A 24,508-nucleotide genomic window follows, 5' to 3' on the forward strand; every position below is an offset into this window, starting at 1 on the left:
GATATGTAAGGTGTGACTCTACTGAACACTGTAAGATATGTAAGGTGTGACTCTACTGAACACTGTAAGATATGTAAGGTGTGACTCTACTGAACACTGTAAGATATGTAAGGTGTGACTCTACTGAACACTGTAAGATATGTAAGGTGTGACTCTACTTGACACTGTAGCTTTAGTTTCAGTCATCAAGTGATTCAACATTGTCCATTTCTTTACATTCGTTTTTGTTCCCTTAAAGTTTTTCATCAAACCTTTTAATGCAATTTTAATTTTTTAGTAGTAGAGACATATGCATCTCATTAAACCAATATACTACAAGCAAATAAAACTAGTTGGAACTTAAATGTAGTTGCATTTTCATATACCTGCAGAAAAAAATATTTGAATCATTTTTCTCCCCTAGAATATCTTAATAACAAGCCAACTATTATATATACATAAACACACAATCCCTTCCACAATAACACAGTGAAATCTGTTACTATTTAGGATGGGATCACACAATGAGGTCATGTTTATCTAAAAAAGACCATACTGAATACATGATGAAGCCATGTCTATCTAAAAAGGACCACAGTCATTACACAATGAGGTCATGTCTATCTAAAAAGGTCCACAGTCATTACACGATGAAGCCATGTCTATCTAAAAAGGACCACATTCATTACACGATGAAGCCATGTCTATCTAAAAAGGACCACAGTCATTACACGATGAAGCCATGTCTATCTAAAAAGGACCACAGTCATTACACGATGAAGCCATGTCAATCTAAAATGGGCCACACTTACAATATATATGCAGTTTTTGTTTTATTTTGTATCAGTTGTGTAGAACACTTTAATTAACTGAACGTTTTATCACACAAAATAACGAAACCCCAGAAAGGTCTTGCAAAATCTAAGTCATAAAGCTACCTCTTTATGTTACAAAAATTTTAATTGCTGTAAAAATTCAAGTTTTACCACTAGATGTCGATTACAAGTACAACAGTTACAAAACTGAAAATGCGAACGAAATACCTGAAGGTAGAAAATGAAACTAACCACATTAAAAACAAAGGGATATCACGACATCCAGTTCTTGTTTTCATTACTTCAAAACATACATTTCCAATAACTCTCCTCACTTCACATTTTATTACACAGTACCAAGAGTAGTTACTGTTCTTCTAACTGTACTGTTTATATAACCTTACAACTCCTTGTACAAATAATAATACAATCATATACATAAACGACTTCAAACTAATCATCCATCTGCATAATTCACAGAAAAGTAGGCTTGGTCGTAAAGCATTTCCACCAACAGAACAATATAATTCTTTACTGGACAGATGAAACAAATATATTACTTTTCTATTCAGGTTTTTCTTCTCCCTCTTGGGCTACACTAGCCGTGTCAGTAATCTCACTCCCAGCGCTTTCTTCTTCCTTTTCTCGTTTAGATCGCTTGTGTTTGTGTCTGGATGAACGATGTTCTTCGTCTTCCTCACGATGATGACGTCTCCGAGAAGATCGATGGCGTTCCTCCCGTTCCCGATGTTCTCTGTGTCTCTTATCTCTCTCTCTTTCCCGGTCGCGTTCTCGAGGGTGCTCACGGACATAGTTCAGACTCTCTTCACGCTCTCGGTCCCAGTTTCTCTCTTTATCTCTGTCTCTTTCTCTGTCACGAGACCGTTCATGGTAGTCTCGTTCCCGATAACGCCTTCTTTCATAATCGTCTTCAGAACGTTCATATTCACGGTATTCGTAGGAATTGTAACCCATTCTGTGTTCTTGTTCCCTGTCTCTTTCACGTTCGTTCACTTTTTCCTTCTCTCTTTCTCGTTCACGATCTCTCTCACGTTCTCTGTCTTTCTCTCGAGGGGAATTATTCCAACTCTGTTGGTTAGATGGTGCTTCTGTGGTAAGTCCTGTATGCTGAGGTGTTTGTCCACCGTTATAAAAATTTGTGTGATTTGTGAAAGACGTCACTCCTTGGCTGAGAGGTTGTGGTGGCGGAAACCGTGGAGGTCCGTAGCTACTCTCGAAACTCTTTGAATACGGTGGTATGCTGATGTTAGCTATTGTACCTGGTGGTGGTGGAGGTATATTTGTAGGTGGTATGCCAGGAGGAGGCACTGGAGGGGGTGGTACACTTAGGTTAGCATCGTGTGGAGGAATCATAAAAGGAGGAGGTAAATGTGGAGGTGGAAGGTGAATATTTGGGGGTGGAATACCTGGAGGTGGTGGTTCAAAATTCCCTTTTCGTCCTGTCATAACCTGCAGAAGAACATAAAGTACTCAGTTACATGAATAAAACTAACTGGCAAGAAATTATTAACCAATCAATGTATGCATGTAGGAAATCCAAACAACTGTAAGGTTATTTAATCAACAATATCAGGTCTTAACTGTAAACCAAGTTTGCAGTGGGTCAAAGTTGTTTCAAAACAAAAAATTGTTAAACCAATGCTTTGCAGCATCCTCATCTCTTAAATAAACGTCACGTTCATCCATACATACAATATTGACGGTTAATGCAAGTACATACAACTTTTATAAGTATCTTTCTGATTTACTTAAAACAATCAAATACAGATTCATTCTATTTTAGGAAAAAATAAAATGTTTTATTTATAAATATACAATATATATTTATAAACTGTCTGTAAGACAATTCATTTCATACAACATGAATTCTGTGTCTTATTATCCTAGTTGACACATACACTTACATCTGTTAGTCTATAATATCAGGTTACTATACTTCAGATTAACAGTAACAACTACAAACATATAAATAACTAAGTTATTTATAATTAATGAATTAGATGGATAATTATTAAAAATAACCATTAAACTTTATGTACGCATAAAATCCATATAATAAACAACAGATCAACTTTCAGTTGTGCACTTGAACATTTTTTTTTTACCACTACCTCACCTTCTGTGGGTGGGTCTTCACCAAATCTGATCTGGAGGTTCACTGCATTCATGAGGAGATGCACACAAATTTTCAATTTTGTGTTTTGCAGTTTTTATAAGCATGTTTTACAGTTACATACAAGGGAAGCAACTTTTGATGTCCTAATATAACCTTTCATTAATCATGATTTTACACAGCTTCTACGCAGGGGACAGGCACCCCAGCTAATTTATAATCAAAATTCTAACCTAAAAAAGTCTGACTTAGCAAGAAGGGTTAAATCGAAGACTTAGATTTAATTACTTGTGATAAACATCCTTTAAGATCTCACCTTTTAACAGTGATAATACAGTCCTCTCTTTCATCCATTCAGTTAACCAATACAAGTTACTGAGTAAAAACATGTGAATATTAAACTCATACGAGTTTACCACAGCTTCAGAAAAACTATGTATTTTTGATAAAATTAGAAATGGACAGTTTTAATCTCAACTGCAGAACCACGATTTTAAAAGTTTTTAGTGATCAAGACAGAGACTAAAATGGTTTGATACACACAACCAATTATTGAACCATCTGATACAGTAGTGCTTAAAATATTGTTTGTTTGTTTTCATTTATAAATACACATAGGAACTTCTAGAAAATATAACATTTATTACTTCTCTAAAAATAATCCAAATTTCTTGTTGTAGTTTTTAAAGTATTTGTTTGTTTTGAATTTCGCCCAAAGCTACAAAAGGACTAGCTAACTGTCCCTAATTTAGCAGTATAAGACTAGAGGGAAGGCAGCTAGTCATCACCGCCCACCACCAACTCTTAGGCTACTTTTTTACTAGTGAATAGTGGGGTTGAATGTCACATTATAATGCCCCCATGGCTAAAAGGATGAGCATGTTTGGCATGATGGGTAGTTGAACCTGTGACCTTCAGATTACGAGTCGCATACATAAACACCTGGCCATACCTGGCCCTTCCTTTGTGTTAGGTCAGAACTAGGATTTCTATTTATGTAAGGTACATCTTGCACTGTGTATCAGATGCCACTCTACATGTGGTTAATAGAAACAACTTTGGGTTCCTACCAATATGGAATCTCACTTGTTGCTAGTTGACAATCCAAAAACAAATTCACATGGTAAAAAATATTAATTCTTACAAACAGAAAAAAAAGGATAACTGAACATAATCTTAAAAAACAACAACAAATGATTGACTTGTCCAATTAATCTTCATCATATTAAGAATAAAACTAATCCATTCCCACCCTCGTTACCCACCCCTTTCCCACATAACAAGTGCTTCCAAAACCTTTTGAAACAAATTGTTAAAGGTTTGAGTTTAGTCTACTGACCCTGTATTGGAGAAGGAATACTGACTACAATACCAAATTTATTAAGTGCATCTACATGAAAGGACGGTAGTGTTTAGTGTTACATACAAGTCTGTTGTACACAAAACATCAGATGTGTTACACATGTACTCGGGATGTGTCTATGAACTAGCATCACTCAGACAAACGAGAATACAACTTGATGTTTATGTGAAGAATTTAAATATTTTTATTCTTTATACAGTATCACCTCAAGAACTTTCAAATTACATATTTACAGTTCTTTCAGTAACCCTGGTAGTTACTATCCTATACCACGAACTGTTGCTAGATCAGCAATGCACAGGGTAAAATGAATAGCTCATAACTCTTTGACACCAAAAATATAGAGCCATGTTGAAAAGCACTCTGTAAACAGTCATTGCCTGCTCACCTGCAATCCTCACTCATCTATATACTCTGTATACACTTACTGTGAGGTTTATTTTGCATTGGTATATCAGTACGTGAAATTGGGACTGATGTAAAAATTTTAATCTGGCTGGACCCCACATGGCACATTATTAGGATTACAGAATACAATACAAAACACCAGTTAGAGTGAGGTAATGTTAATGATTAATTAATTCATTTTAATCACATATTTTGTAACACTTAACATTCCTAGTTGAGTATATCAAATTAGTTACATTATTTACAGGGTTAATCTTTAGTTTGTATCTACATAGGTAGCATGCTTTAGCTGCAAGTTATTATTGACATATATTTGAGTCTGACATAAAGAGTAAACACATGAATATAATCACCTCAAAATAAAAGCACTGATTACCAATCTTAACATAAGAAAAACACAAGTTACCGTAATGACATTTTCCTTAGTGTTACTTGCTGGCCTACGGCTAGGTAATGATGGTGTTCCTCCACCAATAACATCAATGCTTCCAGACATCTTCCTTCCTGGTGGTGGCCCTGCTTTCTTGACACCTGAATTCATTCCTGCATATTTGCTATTTTCATTTACAGTGGCTGTAGGAATCTGCTGGTCTTTAACTAAACCAGGATGAGCCTAGAAAATAAATAATATTCAATACTTCTTTACACAAAATTTGCAGTATTGAAAAACATAGTTGTTTGTTAAATATGATCTATTTTTGTGTTATAATATTTGTTTTATTTACAATTACAGCAGACTTATAAAAAGACCTCAACAGACTTTCTGGATAACTTGTTTTAAAGGTGCTTCAGTTTCATCTTATTTTATCTTTTAAATACTTGTAACTTTATAAGTGTGAAAATATCAGGTCATCTCTTAAGTAATGTCCAATTTTAGGTTTAGAAAATAGAGAGGATTTCAAACACTTTTAATGTTATTTAATCGATAATGTTTGTTCCATTATTAATAATTACTTCCTGACGACAATTCACAAGCTTCTGAATGTCACTTCTATAAAATTATTGGGGTTTGGAGGAAAAAATGTAAAGAGGGTAGTTTTGATATCTTAATGTGTTCCAATCTCTTTTCCATCAAGATAGTTCTGCAAACTTTGGAATAGATGATAATCAGATGGGGCAAAGTCTGGAGAATAAGGAGGATGTGGAAGTTTTTCACAGGCTAGTTCTTCAGTCTTTACAGATGTAATCCTTGCTGTATGGGATCTGTGCATTATCCTGGTGTAGCACAACACCTTTATGACTGATCAAAGCAGGCCTCTTTTCTTTTAGTCCAACATTCAAGCATTGTAACTGTTGACAACAGAAGTCCGATGTAATCATTACATTGAGTGACAGCAACTCAAAGTGGATCACACCAATAATATCGCACCAAATGCTTAACAAGAATTTCCTAGGTTGAAGGTCCATTTTGGGCTGTGGTTTAGCCAGTTTATCTGCAATGAGTCATTGCCTGCAGCACTTAACATTTTTATAATATATCCATTTTTCATCTCCAGTCACTAACCTGTCCAAAAAAGGTGAGTTACGTTCATGAGAGTGCACTGAAGTGCAAATGGCCACTCTTGCTCTAACAGCTTCTGTCAAATCATGGAGGACCTATTTTCCAAGCTGTTGCAGATGACGGTGAACTGTTGAATTGGTTCAATTAAGCTGCTGTGCTAGTTCTTCAACTGTTACAGCACAATCTTCATCAAGTGCAGCCAGCAGCAAGTCATCATTAAACTCAACAGGATGACCTGAATGTGACTCATCACTTAAACTGTAGTCACCTGATCTGAACTTCTAAAACCACCTTCAACATTTTCTTTCATTGAGAGACTCCGCACCATAAACACCTTGAATGTTTCGTGTAGTTTCTGCTTCACTATTACCTTTTTTAAACTCATAAATCATTATATACCTAATGTGCTCCTCAGACACATCCATCTTTATAAGGGTTTATTTGATTAATGATTAGAAAAAGTAGAGTTGGGTTAGTTTCTTTTATTTGTCTGAACATTTTTATACACGTCCTACTAGATATTTTAGTCATTAAAACCTTCTACAAAGACAGAAATGATGATGCACTTTCTGTATTAAATATTTGGACATTACTCATGAGATGACCTGATATCAACCATATATTTTTTACTGTAAAACAAATAATCTTCAGTATATTATCAAGTAACAAAACAACAAACTACAAACTGTATAAACAAAAACAATAACAATTAACTTGATTTTTCAAAATAATTTTCAGCTCATAATACTAGATTAATTTATGTAAATAAATAAAATCCAGGTATATTAAAATGGTGCACTAAATAAGTTAGTGTTTTTAAAGAGATAATTCAAGATACGAGCCCAAACTACTCAGTGAACAATGACCTCACCTTACTCAATGCACTTGCATCAGTTCTAAATTTTTTCTGTCGTTCACAGTAAATCTTCCAAGTCTCTTCACTAAAACCATAGTTGAAATAATCAGTGATGTCAGCACCAGGTTTTCTCCAAGGTTTTTCTTCTAAACTGTCAAGGTTAAACTCGTATATCGAAACACCATTGATGGTTCCCACAGCGTCAAGATCAATACCTTTTGGTTTAGCTCCTGCACCACTGACACCACTTCTTTTGATGTTGAGATTAACAGGTGGCCCACCATAGCCATAAGTTGGTGCTGATTTAATATCTCCTATAGTTACCTGTGGAAATAATAATAATACTGAGTTTAACCTACAAGATATATTACTCTATGTACTGGAAAAAGTACAGATATTAAATTAGTAAATGTTCTCCTAAACACTATGAGGATAAGAACCTAAAACATATAATTTGCTTTTCATTTGCCAAAAGTTCATTAAAATGTATGAAATAAATAAATATAATTATTTTGAAAAACAATAAAAATTGCCATAAACAATTCAGTTAAAGGTGAAACTTTTCCTGCTAAAGCACAATTTAAAAAAAAAATCACCTGCACATCATCATCATCTGAATCACTTTCTTCATCGTCATCTCCATCTTCTTTTTCAACTCCAGGAGGTCCTTGTTCATCTTGTTCTCGGTTCTCTTCTTCCCCACTTAGCTCTCCCGCTTCTCTGTCATTAGGTTCTTGAATCTGTATTACCAATAAACAAAAACATAACACAGTTTTGACAATATACAAGTAGGATTAAGAGATAGAGCTCCCAACTGATGAAACAATTCATTACATGCAAAAGTATGTTTGATTAGCCATACCGAGAGCCAGGTATTAACTCAGAGTCACCTGAATTATAAATAATCATCCTGGATAAATTAATTTCTGTTTCATTCAAAAACCTACAATAAAATTTTCTAAACATGTTTTCAAGAAGTAAACTACAGCTATTACTTCAACATAACAAATGGACAACAAGGACCCATTTAGTCCTTACACATCCATACTTACAAAATGTAAAGAGAAAAGTTTAATTTATGAAAACACGAATACCCCTCTTACATTCACATAAAGCATTACCCTCCACCAATGACAAATACTCTGCCTTCTGACAAAATATATTTTCCTTTGTTACAAAAGATTTGCAAACCCTATGAACATGCAAGAGTTTGATTCAGTCAGGTCTGTAAAATATGAACAAGTTAACCTCATATTATTTAAGTTAAAATCAATGTATTGTTATCATATGAAAAAAAAAATAATACTGGCTACAAACCTGCTTATATAGTGAGAAATTATTTATAGTTATGTTAATAAAAGTTTAATTCTTTATAAAATTAAATGAAACCTAAAGTGTACACAGAACAGTTTTGTATAACTCCACAAAACATCTAATACTTTATCTAAACACTGAACTTGAACATGTACATACCTTACATGTAGTTACTATAATTGCACATTAGATAAAAGTGTTTTTTCAACTGCCATAATTGCTGTAACTTAGTGCATACTCTAATAGTCATGTGCTTTTGATAGAAATTTCTTGTATTCCAAAAGTTATAGAAATAAAGGACAACTATACGTAGTTGTTAACTTATGTAACAATTCATAACAAAGGAAATGAACATACATGTATCAAAATGCTACATTACCAAGAAACCTAATTTTGTTTAAAAAGTTTCATCTGTTTAGTTCACTTTTGCTGATCGTAACCAATGAATGTGTGAACATACTGCATGGATTAAAAACAAGCTGACTTTTGCTGATCGTAACCAATGAATGTGAACATATTGCATGGATTAAAAACAAGCTGACTTTTGCTGATCGTAACCAATGAATGTGAACATATTGCATGGATTAAAAACAAGCTGACTTTTGCTGATCGTAACCAATGAATGTGAACATATTGCATGGATTAAAAACAAGTTAACTTTTGCTGATCGTAACCAATGAATGTGAACATATTGCATGGATTAAAAACAAGCTAACTTTTGCTGATTGTAACCAATGGATGTGTGAACATATTGGATGGATTCAAAACAAGCTAACTTTTGCTGATCATAACCAATGAATGTGAACATATTGCATGGATTAAAAACAACTCATGTAATCTTCTTGAGAGCTTACCTTGAGTGAATACAATTCTCAAGTATTTCTATTCCTGATTTTAACACATGTAAAAGAAAACAGACATTTAATATAATAATGTTCATGTCTATTAACTGGACTTTACAACATTATGAGTTTCTAAAGTTGTGAAGATTGACTGTTAAACACCAACAATTCAAATACAAAAATGTTTCAAGTGCAAAGTTCATTAAAACTTAGAGCCTTGCTGTTAACAGTGTTACAAAGCAAAATGAAAAAGACACCTCTGTATAATAAAGCTGGCAAAAATACACTAGAAACAATACAAGAAATGTAATATAGTTTGATAAATATGGTTATTAAACTACACATTATATATTTCCATCATTGTATGTCAAGGCCAAATTTAAATGTCATGTTTGTATCTTGTTAGAATTTTTGAAATGCATCAGGAAAGCAAATACTTATAATAAACATCCTTCACATACACCTACTAATGAAAGTCCAGACTCTTATATTGACAAGTGTTGCAGAACATCATGAAACAGCTTATTTTAATACCCAATTTTAAAAATCATTACACATTTAATCAAGAAAGAATATTCAAAGACATTCCCTTAACTTCTGGTTATGCTTTTTCAAAGTAATTTTGTTTAATAATTATTAATTTGTTAAATTGCACTCATGAAACAGATGTCAAAGGTTACTGATAAGTCATATTACACAGATCACATTGTGATAGTGAAAAGTGCCCATAATATTAAAAACCATGATTATTACATATTGTATGAAATAAACTGTAATTGAACCCTTTTTTTGTATTATGTATATATTACAGACAGGAAATAATCGAATACACTGTAATAAATATTTTATGACTTATTCACACATTGGAAAAAATTCTATAATTTTAAATGACCAGATAAGACTGTCAGGAAAGCATCTATCACATTTTTGCACATTCTGTTACAATTTATAAAACCCAAGTTTAGTTGTTTCTTTCATTTTAAGTAACAAGTGTCTGTGTATAAAATTTGTAATGGAGGTACAACTGTTATTAATAGTGATTCCCAGGGAATTACAGTTCACATCACGGAAATGTTTTGGTACAAAGTCACATTTGCATATATATAAACCTCCCAAAATCAAAATACTAAATTATTGTACACCAAACAATAAATGAAAATATGTACAATGCTTTTACATTCTAAGTTTACATTGTTTATTTCAATGCAACCATACTTCCACTAGTTGTAAATTTGATTACAAGAATAATACCACAATCACGAAACATTTTTACACCATTTTGTGGTGACCAGTGGAGCACCAAAAACAGGACACTATTAGATGGGTTCTTGGCCAGCACGAGCCAGTGACTCAAAAAACAGCACCTCACTTCACTGTTGACATGTGTGTTTTGTATCCAAAGTATTTTATATTTGAAAACAGACAAACAAAACTTTAAAGCTATTGATAAAAGTCAACTGGTCATTTAACTTGTAAAAACAAAAATGTAATAAACTTAATGGTCCATATTTGATAATTCATAAATTGATATACATATATACCTGTACAACTTGAACTGATAGTAGATAGTTGCATTGACAACAGTTTGTTACATCATAACAGACACTGAACACAAATTTTCCTTTAGTTTAATAGGTAAATACATAAGTTTGTACTTGATTTTTAACAATTGGTTGTTGACAGGTTTTGTTTGATTTATCAATGTAAAGTCACTTGTATAGGTTTTTAAAATTATGTATTTTATTATGGTTACATTTTAGCACAAGATTCACACAGTGCCTCATGCTACTAGGTAAAACAACTTTATTTGCAATGTTTCAATTAGACATTCAATGACCCCCTACTATTAACGTTATTTAGCCATTTGGAGTAAAAATAATACTATTATTAGCACAGCAGTAATTCAAGTTACGTGTTACTATTGCAATAAGTCAAACAAAATTTTACTTCCAGAAAGACCACTGATATATTATTATTAGTACTGCTAGTAGCGTTATAAACTTGTTGCAGTGTCTAGTGGTACCTTCAAAGTTTCTAAAATGTACAAATTTTGACTTCAAAGTTAAGTCTTAGTCTTAGTAACCACTCTTTCAAATATGTTACTGCTAAAATGTTAATAAAAATTACAACAATAAATATGCAAAGTAACATAAAACGAAAGACATTTAGTAACAACTGCGCATACGTATTGTGAATTCACTGAAGTTTAATAGTTATACGTGTACTAAATTAAACCTAACGCTGGTATACTACACCATAAATAGGCTTAGTAATATAGTTCTAGTATTATCATTAGGCCTAAACAACCGAGAGCCAAGTTAACAAGTACTATCGCTGTTAGCATTATATTCAACTTAATGTTTGATGGTGAAGGAAAGCGAAAAATATAAACAAAATAATAGCACGTACTTGTAAACTCAGATCAGCAACGTTTAAAGAATCATCAGTTAGAATGGATTTCGAACTTTCATCTGCTACAACTCCTGTTCCGTCTTTCTTCTCATCCGATTCCCCATACAACCAAGCCTCATCATCTTCAACTGCCGCAGTCGCCATTTTAAGCGCGTATAATCTGTTAGAAGATATTTTATTGTTGTTGTAACGTTACAAAATATCTTTAATCATTATTTTTAAATATAAATTCGAGAAATACGGATCACTATATAATTTTTTCTTCCAAATAAATAAAGTTTTGAATATCAGAGTCAGCCAGCAAAGTTGACACAAACGTTATTCTGCTAGTAACATTCTTATCAATAAAGTAAAAAGTAAATATACGAGGTCTGTTCAAAAAATACGCGGACTGACGTCATAAAACAAAATGTACTTTATTTAGAAGTTACAGGTCTGGGACCCCTTCAAAGTACTCTCCTCCCCAACGCACACACTTATCCCAACGGTGTTTCTGCTTGTTGAAACAGTCCTGGTACGCTTCTTTTGTAATGTCCTCCAGCTCCTTCGTCGCATTTGCCTTAATCTCGGGAATCCTCTCAAATCTTCTTCCTTTCAAGGGCCTTTTGAGTTTGGGGAACAAGAAAAAATCGCAAGGAGCAAGGTCAGATGAGTAGGGGGGTGGGTGGGGAAGAACAGTGTTCGAGTTTTTGGCCAAAAACTCACGAGTTCTGAGGGCCGAATTTCGCAGCGACGCGGTGCATCTTCAATTTTTCGGTCAAAATCTCGTAACAAGATCCAACTGATATCCCACACTCTTCAGCAAGCTCCCCTGACAGTCAGACGTCGATTTGCCCGCACCAGGGTGTTGATTTTGTTGACGTGGAAGGACGTCCAGGACGCTTATCATCTTCAATGGACTGTCGACCATCCTTAAAACGTTCATGCCACTTGAAACATGCCGTACGTTTCATAGCAACATCACCGTAAGCCGTGTTAAGCATAGCAAAAGTTTCAGTCGCAGATTTTCCAAGTTTAACACAAAATTTTACAGCAAGTCGTTGCTCCTTCAAGTCATTCATTCTGAAATCCGCCAAACGAAAAAATCGCACTTCACTTAAAACCGCGTAGCTAATACACAAATGAAGATATCTGCAATCGGGAAATGGTGTCGTAATCAGCTGATCTGTGCGAACCTAGCTACACCAAGCGGATTCCCCTAGAACCAACTGGAGCCACGCAATTCAAACAGTCCGCATATTTTTTGAACAGCCCTCGTAGTACAGTAAAGTTTAAGGTGTTTTTTAAATATAAAATACCACGGATTATTCCTACCAACAATAAAAATTTGTTTAGATTTTAGCATTTTTATTCTTAATATAAAAGAATAAAATATTCAATGGATTTTGGCACTTGGCAGATAGTTTTATGTTAAGCAAAATGAAAGCAAATACTTTTTTAATTTATAAGTTTTTTTATACTTCTGGGAGCAAGATCAGTACCTGTAACTTTTTAAGAAGTCAATTTTTAAATTTATGTAATTGAATTGTACCAAGAAGTTTCTGATGAGATACTGAAGAATAAAATAACGTTAGTAATATTTTATTAATGTCCATTAATTGTGTAGATTTTAAGATTTCCAAGATCTAGTAAATTTGATATAAATTGTAAGCCTGAGGATATTATTTTAATCGAAGTTCGGTGAAAGACCAGTAGAGGGAAGCACAACGACTTTATTTTATTCATGCATTACTATTCCTTACCAAATTACTAAAACTCTTACCATTTGTTTGTTTGTTTTGAATCTCGCGCAAAGCTACACGAGGGCTATCTGCGATGGCCGTCCCTGATTTAGCAGTGTAAAACTAGAGGGAAGGCAGCTAGTCATCACCACCCACCACCAACTTTTGGGCTACTCTTTTACCAACGAATAGTGGGATTGACCGTCACTTTATAACGCCTCCACGGCTGAAAGGGATTAGGAGCCGAACGCCTTAACACACTTGGCCATGCCGGACCATATACTCTTACAAAAATTAAAGTAGTTATTTTTTCTTTTAGGTATGAATATACGTCCATGTGTAAAATTTAGATATAACAATGAAGGAGAAAGAGCTCACCCTTACTATATTTTTACTGTCGTCAGTTAGTGACGTATACATCTGAGTGTAATTTTTGGAGATTAGGTGAGTTATGTGTTATAACAGTAGTGAGGTTCAACTTTTCTTCAGAATTTTTGTTACATAGATATGCAACTGTCCATAAAGCGTTTACAATAAACAAAATCCAGAAAGATTAACCGCTCATATATAGTGGTGAGTAACTATGTGCAAAATATTGGACAATTTAACTGCATAATTTTTATCCAGTAACTAAATTTCATTAGGAGAAAACTGCTTTTCAAAAATTCATTTAATAAAGACCTGTTCATTAATTAGCCTAATTTCAATCTGTAATTAAATCTTTAATGTCTTAAGTTTTCCAAGAAGTTGTTATTTTTAGAACTTTTTATTTACAAATCTTAAAAAAACACACACGGAACATCAAGTAAATACCTGTATAAATGTGAAGAAAAACCTTAGCATCTACACTTTCACATGAGCTAACACTTAACATCTACATGACAAACTTATGACCGTGTTACAAAACATTAAGTAAATGTTTCCACTAAGCCTTTTCAAGAGCTGAACTACAACTTTAAAATAAACAATGATTTGACAAAGTTTTCTTATGAACTAAACTACATAGTTGCGGATGTGTTGCATAATATTAGTTGTGAAATGTTAACGAAAGGAGAACGTCGAACACATTTATGAAGAACAACTCACGTTGTATTAAACACCACCTGCACATCAAATATTCTTGCGTGAGGTGATTCTAACTTGACGGCTGTGTGAAACTAAACAAGTATGTTTACGGATGCGAAAGTATCCACAATGTAGCAACAAATGTCGTCTGGTCAAAAAGACGTCCATACAAGACAGACTAGTAGGATGAGAAATTCTATAGACGGATAACCTTTCTTGTAACCTTTTACGTCATTTGACGTCCAGTACTGAGTCACTGGGCACCAATCACTAAAAACAGAGGAGACGAGTCCACTCTAATTGCTGGACCAATCACCTCAGTTTCTACCCTCGTTAATTTGAATGGATTATGCTGCAGCATAATATAAAAATTGATGTTTCTGGACCATAAGTAGTTGGTTGTTATCGATATCAGAATGTCCCTACCTCGAGGTTTCTCCAGTTCTTTCAGCTAAGTTATCGAGAGATACAGACAGAAAATTGTAGTTTATCTATACGTGCAACACTTGTACTACAGTTTATATATAAAAAAAATTTACGTACTTACAAACAATATTAAGTTGTCTATCTTGTATGGCACTTTCTTGATAGCTTATCAAAGGTTCACGATGAGCGGATCAATTTCGAGTTGATGTAGGTTTAATTCATTTAACAGGTAGTTAACTAGCTCTGTATTTTTCTTTCTTAGCCGGCCACACCTCGAGTTATTTATTCCATCACTAAATTACGTAATGTTTTCGTAAAAATACATTGAAATTAAATGGTTTGTAATGTTCGAAATATATAAAAGTTGCTGGTCAAGTATCTGAAGTTTCCGATTAATAAGTGTTAAAAATAATTATAGCTTTCGAGGTTTATAGTACACTAATTAAATCAAATCAATAATATATATTGTTTCTTTGCGCGTAGAGTTGTTACATTTATAGACGTAAGGAAAGTTTCTAGAAACTTCAGTCTACACAAAAATATGAGATATACTAGTGTTTAAGTACAGACATATATTGATGATTTTTACAATGGAGAATGTTCTACAAGTTTAGTGAATAGGCAGGAATTTCGCAACACAGATTTAACAGTATAAGTTATGAACATGTCTAAATATATATTTTATTCCAACAAACATTAATATTAAAACAGATATATGGTAGTAAACCCGTCACAAATCTCAAGCAAATGCAAAATTAGCCTGGACTTACTACTGTTGTTGATAAAGAAATAAATAGCTTGTGGAAAAACAACACAAAATTCACTCAGTACTGCATAGATTTTTCGTTTAACAACAAACAAACAAAACTAAAAGACCCTAACTAACGAATATACAGACGTTTTCTTCTTTTTCATCATGAATGAATTATAAGCAGGTCTTCACTCTAGTTCGTAAACGTAGAATTTTAATCTTTGCATTAAACGTGAAACACAAGATATTTTGTGTTGAGGTATAAACAGATTTATATTATATAATATAGTGAAATCTGTACGAGGACTGTTCAAAAAATACGCGGACTGTTTGAATTGCGTGGCTCCAGTTGGTTCCAGGGGAATCCGCTTAGTGTCGCTAGGTTCGCACAGATCAGCTGATTACGACGCCATTTCTCGATTGCAGATATCTTCATTTGTGTATTAGCTACGCGGTTTTAAGTGAAGTGCGATTTTTTCGTTTGGCGGATTTCAGAATGAATGGCCTGAAGGAGCAACGACATGCTGTGAAATTTTGTGTTAAACTTGGAAAATCTGCGACTGAAACTTTTGCTATGCTTAACACGGCTTACGGTGATGTTGCTATGAAACGTACGGCATGTTTCAAGTGGCATGAACGTTTTAAGGATGGTCGACAGTCCATTGAAGATGATGAGCGTCCTGGACGTCCTTCCACGTCAACTGACGACCCACATGTCGACAAAATCAACACCCTGGTGCGGGCAAATCGACGTCTGACTGTCAGGGAGCTTGCTGAAGAGTGTAGGATATCAGTTGGATCTTGTTACGAGATTTTGACCGAAAAATTGAAGATGCACCGCGTTGCTGCGAAATTCGGCCCTCAGAACTCGTGAGTTTTTGGCCAAACACTCGATCACTGTTCTTCCCCACCCACCCCTACTCACCTGATTTTGCTCCTTGCGATTTTTTCTTGTTCCCCAAACTCAAAAGGCCCTTGAAAGGAAGAAGATTTGAGACGATTCCCGAGATTAAGGCAAATGCGACGAAGGAGCTGGAGGACATTACAAAAGAAGCGTACCAGGACTGTTTCAACAAGTGGAAACACCGTTGGGATACGTGTGTGCGTTGGGGAGGAGAGTACTTTGAAGGGATCCCAGACCTGTAACTTCTAAATAAAGTACATTTTGTTTTATGACGTCAGTCCGCGTATTTTTTTAATAGACCTCGTACAAGCCGGAAATATCAAAAGTTTGTAGCGTTATCTTAAGATTTCTCTTATTAAAGGCCCTCTATATGGTGGAACCTGCGTAAGGTGGACGTTGGTTGTTTTGAATTTCGCGCAAAGCTACTCGAGGGCTATCTGCGCTAGCCGTTCCTAATTTAGTAGTGTAAGACTAGAGGGAAGGCAGCTAGTCATCACCACCCACTGCCAACTCTTGGGCTACTCTTTTATCAATGAATAGTAGGATTGACCGTAACATTATAACGCCCCCACGGCTGAAAGGGCGAGCATGTTTGGTGCGACGGGAATTCGAACCCGCGACCCTCAGATTACGAGTCGCACGCCTTAACACGCTTGACCATGCCGGGCTATCAACATTTAAGGAAGAATGAACTTCCTGTGGAATAGAAAGCTAATAATAAAGTGTGGATGACAAGTGTTATATTAGAGGAATTTTTGAATAAATTAAACAAAAGAATGGAACAAGAAAATAGGAATATTCTACTTTTCCTAGATAATCTAACTTGTCACCCAAAAGTTCAACTTTCATACGTTCGTTTAGTCTTTCTACCTTCATGTACAACATCAGTTCTTCAGCCACTAGATAATGGAATTATACAGTGTATAAAATTGAAATACAACAACTGATGCTTCAGTACATTATTGTAATTGGTAGTGACGAGCAGTTGTTGTCCATCTAGTCTTTCACTACTACATTAGGGATCACGTGTGGAGATAGCCTTAGTGTAACTTTTCGCGAAATTCAAATCAAACTTTCTTAAATACATTTATACTACACAGTAAATACGTATCTGTGAACTATATTTTGAGAAACCAACAAAAATAATTCCGTGGTTTATTTAGACTATTACCTATAAGTGATAGTATTTAACTACAGAACTGAATTTTTTTTGTGTGTATTGAGGTAGGCCACCTGTACGTTACAACGTGTGATATAGTATTAAACATATCCATAGTATACGTGAGAAACGTACTTTATTATAAGAGCCCTTGGATTGATCGTACACAAGTATATCCAAGAGCATCACAAGGAAAAACAACAAAAATATGTTATTATAAATAAATATTATATATACATTTTAAATTTTGGCAACTGTCGGTTTCCTTGAACGATCAAAACAATTATTTTAATACTTTTTGTGAAACTTAAAATTAGATTGATCGAATTCTTAACAAATTAGGACAACGTTTGAATTTCAAAGCTGGAGTATTATTTCTCAGGAAATTATTTCCCTTGACCACATTTTATATTCACTAAAAATATTATTTTTTTTTCAAATGGTTCTTCAATCATTATAGAGTACCAGAATACATTGAAGTTTAACTTTAGTGTAGTTCTTTTGTGTCATATAGGAATTTAATTTTTATTATCCACGCTATAAAATAAAATGATTTTGTATATTTACGAAATTTTCCAATGTTTGACATTACTCCGCATATCAGAAATATTTATGTCGATACACCTTATAAAATACCAGCCTTTGCTCTTACAAACAACATTGCCATCATCACAATGCCAAGAGCAATAATGAATTGCTAAAATGGACTCAGTTCTCAGAACAACATGCATAAGGAAGAAAAGGATGAGCTTGTTGCACATGACTGGGAAGAGTTTGTTTGTTTGTTTTTGAATTTCGCACAAAGCTACTCGAGGATTATCTGTGCTAGCCGTCCCTAATTTAGCAGTGTAAGACTAGAGGGAAGGCAGCTAGTCATCACCACCCACCGCCGACTCTTGGGCTACTCTTTTACCAACGAATAGTGCGATTGACCGAACATTATAACGCCCCCACGGCTGAGAGGGCGAGCATGTTTGGCGCGATGGGGATGCGAACCCGCGACCCTCAGATTACGAGTCGCACGCCTTAACACGCTTGGCCATGCCAGGCCGACTGGGAAGGAAACTGATACACCTTTGCAATGTATTTACATATGTTTCTAAGGAGAGCTGAAGAAAAATCAAAATGAATGAATTATGAACTTAATAATTTTGTGATTTTATAAAACAAAGGAAACAATTAAACACAAGATGTATTCTTACAGTTTATTTTTAGATGTTCGCTAAAGGGCTGAAAAAAACTTAAATACTTCAAACTAAATAAGTATCTGAATTGGTTTCCTGAAAAGTTTCTATTTTTGTATAACAGAGCCACATTGGACTATCTTCTCTGTTCTCTGAGGGGTGTCGAACCATTAATTTTGCTGAAACAGTAGAATCAATTGTCTATAGTTCCATTTTATAAGCGATTAAAAATCAGATATTAAGTATAATTTATAGATGGCAATTCCAAACAGTATAGAAGGAAGGCAGTGATTAATACACAAAACCATACAAAAATCATTACTTAAGTAACATGATCTCCCACCATCATCACCACAAAAAACAACAACAGCAACCAAACAACAACTATGTACTGGATTCCTGTCAGTTCCACAAATTTAGGTTTGAATAAAAGTATTTAATCTGAATAATGCTATACAGTCTTACAGTTGCTAATAGCTATACGTTTGTAAGACTGACTCAGTACTCATTGACTACTTACCTCTGTATAGTTTTGTGTTGTCATTCCGACCATATTTCTTTCTAATTAATTGCAACTTCTTTTTTAAAGCAATTTTATTAAAGTAGGTTAATAAGTGAATGTTAGTTTTATTTCTGTAATTAAGTGGTAGTATATATTGTTAATATCATATCACTTTTATCAGTTTCTCTAATTTAGGATTATAGAGGAGGATAGTAAAGCTGGAATAGTCCCTCCAGGATGGTACAAGTGAACGTTGGGCTGATGTTAAGGGAATATTTACAGGAACACATCTCCCAACTCACTTCATGTACATACAATCGACTCCACTACATGCTAGGGTCATGTCAGTTAATAGGGAAGGCATCATGGAAATCACATGCCACAAAATATTATGCCACGTATACACATACAGCTGGCAGACTCAACCCCAGTGAAAATTTGAAGAAAGTAGATTACTATATAAATTATTGTTTTGATAATTAAGAAACTAGTGTTTTTAAATTCAGACATCAATAACTTGTAGATAGATCTGCCATTTGGATATATATTTGATATTCTTGATAGCTTCAATATGATTTTAAATTATTCTTTCTTTATTTAGATTGAAACTGTTTTGATAAAAATATTTATGAAATGAAAAGTCAGAAACGGTCGTTATGTAAGAACAATGTGTGCTGCCATCTATCGCCAGAAGGGTAAGTGTTACGTATGAAACATGGAAATAATATATACTCGTAAACTGAACTCATTACTAAGTAATAGCTTACCTTTTTATTATTTCCTCACAAAAATAACTGTGGTAAAAGAAAAAAATAATGTTACTGCTGTAAAAGCTCTGTAGAACTTGCTAATGGCAAGCGGGTGCTCAAAATAAGGTTATAACTCACCTTTAAGAATTATTTGTAAACATCATGAAGTAAAATACTGAATGCAACAACCACTTTTCCTCGACTTATCCCTGCGTACTAACCCCGTCCTTAGTAATATGTTGTCCTGAACAACTGAAAATAAAAGTACAGCATATGACAGTGAAACGTCATTGTGTCAACAAATTAGTGTCAACTATACATTTTAAATAAAAAACACTGAACCTTAATCCATAAAGTCTGGAGAAACCTGACACCCTAATCAACAAATACACTAACATTAAATTTATACCTTACGTAAACACATTTTTTCTTTATTACATCATCTTACGAAGCCCACGTGTTTTGTGTTTTTTTCAAATATAATATTATATATTATAACAATCCACTGTGGAATATATATAAAATAATACTAATGTTAGCGTGCTATGTTATCTCTCTTCATCCATAAATTGTAGACTTGCACGTAAACACACTCATATATGTATATACAATATCTCGATTATTTTATATACTTTCGCTATGATATATATATATATATATAGAATTATTGGTTGTATACAGGGTGGTTAACTTATTTAATTAGTTCGTGTATACTATAAATAGCTTGTTTAAGTACCGATACTCAGTAAATAAACGATGTAATTATCCTACTCAACCCAATCAATCAGGATACAGTGTACCATACACTGTTTATCTCTGTAGTCAGGATACAGTGTACCTTACCTAGTTTATCTCTGTAGTCAGAATACTATCATGCTCATCTCTGTAGTCAGGATGTACCTTACCATGATACAATGTACCTTACCTAGCTTATCTCTGTAGTCAGAATACAATGTACCTTACCTAGTTTATCTCTGTAGTCAGAATACAATGTACCTTACCTAGCTTATCTCTGTAGTCAGAATACAATGTACCTTACCTAGTTTATCTCTGTAGTAATGATACAGTGTATCTTATCTTATTTATCTCACCAGTCAGGATACAGTTTATGTAATATAAATGTGTTTAGTCCCCCGCTGGTACAACGGTAGAAGAGGCAGATATCATATCTCTGCTACCCCTTTAGTTAATATGCAAAATTTTCGAAATTTTTGTTGTCTTTCAATTCAGTTTGCTCGAATTCCCGTCACACCAAACAAGCTCGCCCTTTCAGCCGTGGGGGCGTTATAATGTTACTTTCAATCCCACTATTCGTCGGTAAAAGAGTAGCCCAAGAGTTAGCGGTGGGTGGTGATGACTAGCTGCCTTCCCTCTAATCTTACACTGCTAACTTAGGAACGGCTAGCGCAGATAGCTCTTGTGTTGCTTTGAGCAAAATTTAAAACAAACCAAACAAAACCAATCAATTCAGTTTGCATGCTGAAAGCTGCTCGTTAAACCTACTGATATTTCCATAGTATAGCTGCACTCTGGACTGGGACTACTAATTGGCCATTACGCTTGTTCTGCTGCAGGAAAAAACGGTTGTGGCTTCACCCTTGCTCTCCTGAGATAGAGAGCTGTCTTTCCTGTCGGCGGATCGCGTAATGTATTCACGTTAATTTTAAGGGCAAGCTCTTCTTGTTGAGTACAACTATTATTTTTGTCGTTCTTATTTCAGACTGTATTATAGAAGTGAGAGTAAGTATTGCATCAGATACAGCGTTTGTGTGTCTTTAAACTGTTATATGACTTTGTATAGAATAAACATTATAATCCAGATTTTGATTGATTTTAGCTAACTTTGTTTTGTTAAAAAAAAAACAACATCTAAGAGGTTAAATTTACTTAAAATTGTAATTTTATTTTTCATTCATATTAAGGGGAAGCTACTCACACTGAGTAAAAGTTTATTTTTGGCGTTTCTTTGTTTTACCATCACGCACTTACTGCAAATACGTAAACTTATTTCGTTTCATATATACATAAATGTATATGCTGGTTGTGTTTTCCTACTAAAGATGGCCGCTGTGTAAATTTTGTATATTAACAATCTTTCGGAAAAGACAGAGTTTAAAAAACATACAGACTCACAACCTCTAGCATAATATTTGATGAACCTTCTGTTTAAAGAACTGTGCTCAGTGGTGACTTTTCTACTGCCTTAGTGAAAGCCCGGCATGGCCAGGTGGTTAAGGCACTCGTCTCGTAATCCGAGGGTTGCGGGTTCGAATCTTTGTCACACAAAACATGCTCGCCCTTTCAGCTGTGCGGGAGGTCTAATGTGAAGGTTAATCTCACTATTCGTTGGTAAAAGAGTAGCCCAAGAGTTGGCGGTGGGTGGTGATGACTAGCTAGTTGTCTTTCCTCTAGTCTTACACTGCTAAATTAGGAACGGCTAGCGCAGATAGTCCTCGAGTAGCTTTGTGCGAAATTTAGAAAACAAACAAACAAAACCCTTAGTGAAAATTTTTAATCTGTTTTATTTTTCATTTCAATTTGCCTTCACACTAAAGTAAAACGCAAGACAGGAAAAATACATTATTTTTAGAATAAATATAATATAGAAATTAATTTGTTGTTTCTTGGTGTTTGAAAAATTAATTAATTTACTTGTACTTAAATCCATTAGGTTAAACTCACCTATTACTGTTATAGTTAGGTTATAATATAAATCAGGCTAAATACACTGTATTATTAACATTACGTAGACATCAAAAACTAGTTATTATTACTTCTAAGGAGGTCCTACATCTAAATTATACATAATTAAAGATTTTGAGTGTTTGTAATTAAGCACAAATCTACACAATGGGCTATCTCTACTCTGCCCACCACGGGTATCGAAACCTGGTTTTTAGCGTTGTAAGTCTGCAGACATACCTCTGTTCTGGCATAAAAATTAAAGATAAACTGTATTATTTCAGTGTGAAGGTAAATTAGTGAAAAAACACAATTATACTTTGTTCTTAAACGTTAGGCTTAAAGTAACAGTTGAGGGTTATAATGGAATAATACTCACTTTTGTTTATATTTAATGTTTTAATAAAATTCATTTACCAAAAACTTTTTTAAATCTTAAAATATTATATTTTTCGTATTTATCCCTTCAGTTTTGTTTGCTTTGAATTTTGCACAAAGCTACACTAGGGCTATCTGGGCTAGTCGTTCTTAATTTTGCAGTGTAAAACTAGAGGGAAGGCAACTAATTGTCACCATCCACTCTTGGGCTACTCTTTTACCAACGAATAGTGGGATTTACTGTCACATTATAACGCCCCCATGGCTGAAAGGGCAAGCATGTTGGGTGCAACGGAGATTCGAACCTGCGCCCCTCGGATTACGAGTTGAGTGCCTTATCCACGCGGTTCTAGAGGTCCTATATCTTTTTAGTGGTCTTAACCACTATTTTTTAAGCTACGTATTCACCAAACATCTCGTGGGTTAACGACTTTAACAGCTATATTTAGTTTTTAACGCTTCATGTGACACATAAAGAAAGAGATAATAATAACCTGTAATTAATATTACGGTCTTTTAAATATTTTACAAATTAGTGATTTTGTAGTATGTTCAGATCAATCTATTTTCCCGACAAGTTCTTCCAATGAATAACAGCAGGTTCGACCGAGTGTTCTAAGTGAACTTCGACCCGGCATGGTCAGGTTGTTAGAACGCTCGACTCGTAATCTGAGAATCGCGGGTTCAAATCCCCGTCACACCAAACATACTAGCCCTTTCAGCCGTGGGAGCGTTATAATGTTATGGTCAATCCAACTACTAGTTGGTAAAAGAATAGCCCAACAGTTGGCGGTGGGTGGTGATGACTAGCTGTCTTCTCTCTATTCTTACGCTACTAAATTAGGGACGGCTAGCACAGATAGCCCTCGTTGAGCTTTGCGCGAAATTCAAACCAAATTTCTGTAGGACTACAGACGTTGGTCCAGAGAGTAAGTCTTTTTTTACGGTCACGAGGTAACCGTACTGTTATCCTACGTTACTGGTCAGCTGTTCTTTCCATGGCTCAACGCTACAGTAGTCAAGCAAAGAAGGTTCTACGAGTTCCTATACTAGAATGTTCCTGTGCTTCCACCAGTGACACAGCGGTAAGTCTGCGGACTTATGTCGCTAAAAATCGGGTTTTATACCCGTGGTGAACAGAGCACATACATTCCATTATATAGCTTTGTACTGTTGTTGTTGTTGTTCTGAATTAAGCACAAAGCTACACAATGGGCTATCTGTGCTCTGTCCACCACGGGTATCAAAACCCGGTTTTCACTGTTGTAAGTCCGCAGACATACCGCTAAGCTACTGGGGGGCCGCTTTGTACTGAAAAGTAAACATCATAAATATAAAAAAATATGTAATGTTTTCCACGTAT

The 24,508-nt window shown here is 34.6% G+C and overlaps 1 protein-coding gene across 1 annotated transcript; it reads right to left on the minus strand.

Annotated features, from left to right (window-relative positions):
• Positions 1-920: 920 nt before the first annotated feature.
• LOC143246670 (uncharacterized) lies at positions 921-12,043 on the minus strand. The gene is made up of 5 exons (XM_076493744.1): positions 11,622-12,043; positions 7,653-7,796; positions 7,072-7,380; positions 5,106-5,312; positions 921-2,264 (listed from the first exon to the last, which is right to left on the minus strand). The coding sequence occupies exons 1-5, from the start codon at positions 11,766-11,768 to the stop codon at positions 1,359-1,361; spliced, it is 1,713 nt and encodes a 570-aa protein (XP_076349859.1). The 5' UTR covers positions 11,769-12,043; the 3' UTR covers positions 921-1,358.
• Positions 12,044-24,508: the final 12,465 nt, after the last annotated feature.

Source organism: Tachypleus tridentatus, chromosome 3, assembly GCF_004210375.1.
Source record: "Tachypleus tridentatus isolate NWPU-2018 chromosome 3, ASM421037v1, whole genome shotgun sequence".
NCBI classification, from domain to species: Eukaryota; Metazoa; Arthropoda; class Merostomata; order Xiphosura; family Limulidae; genus Tachypleus; species Tachypleus tridentatus.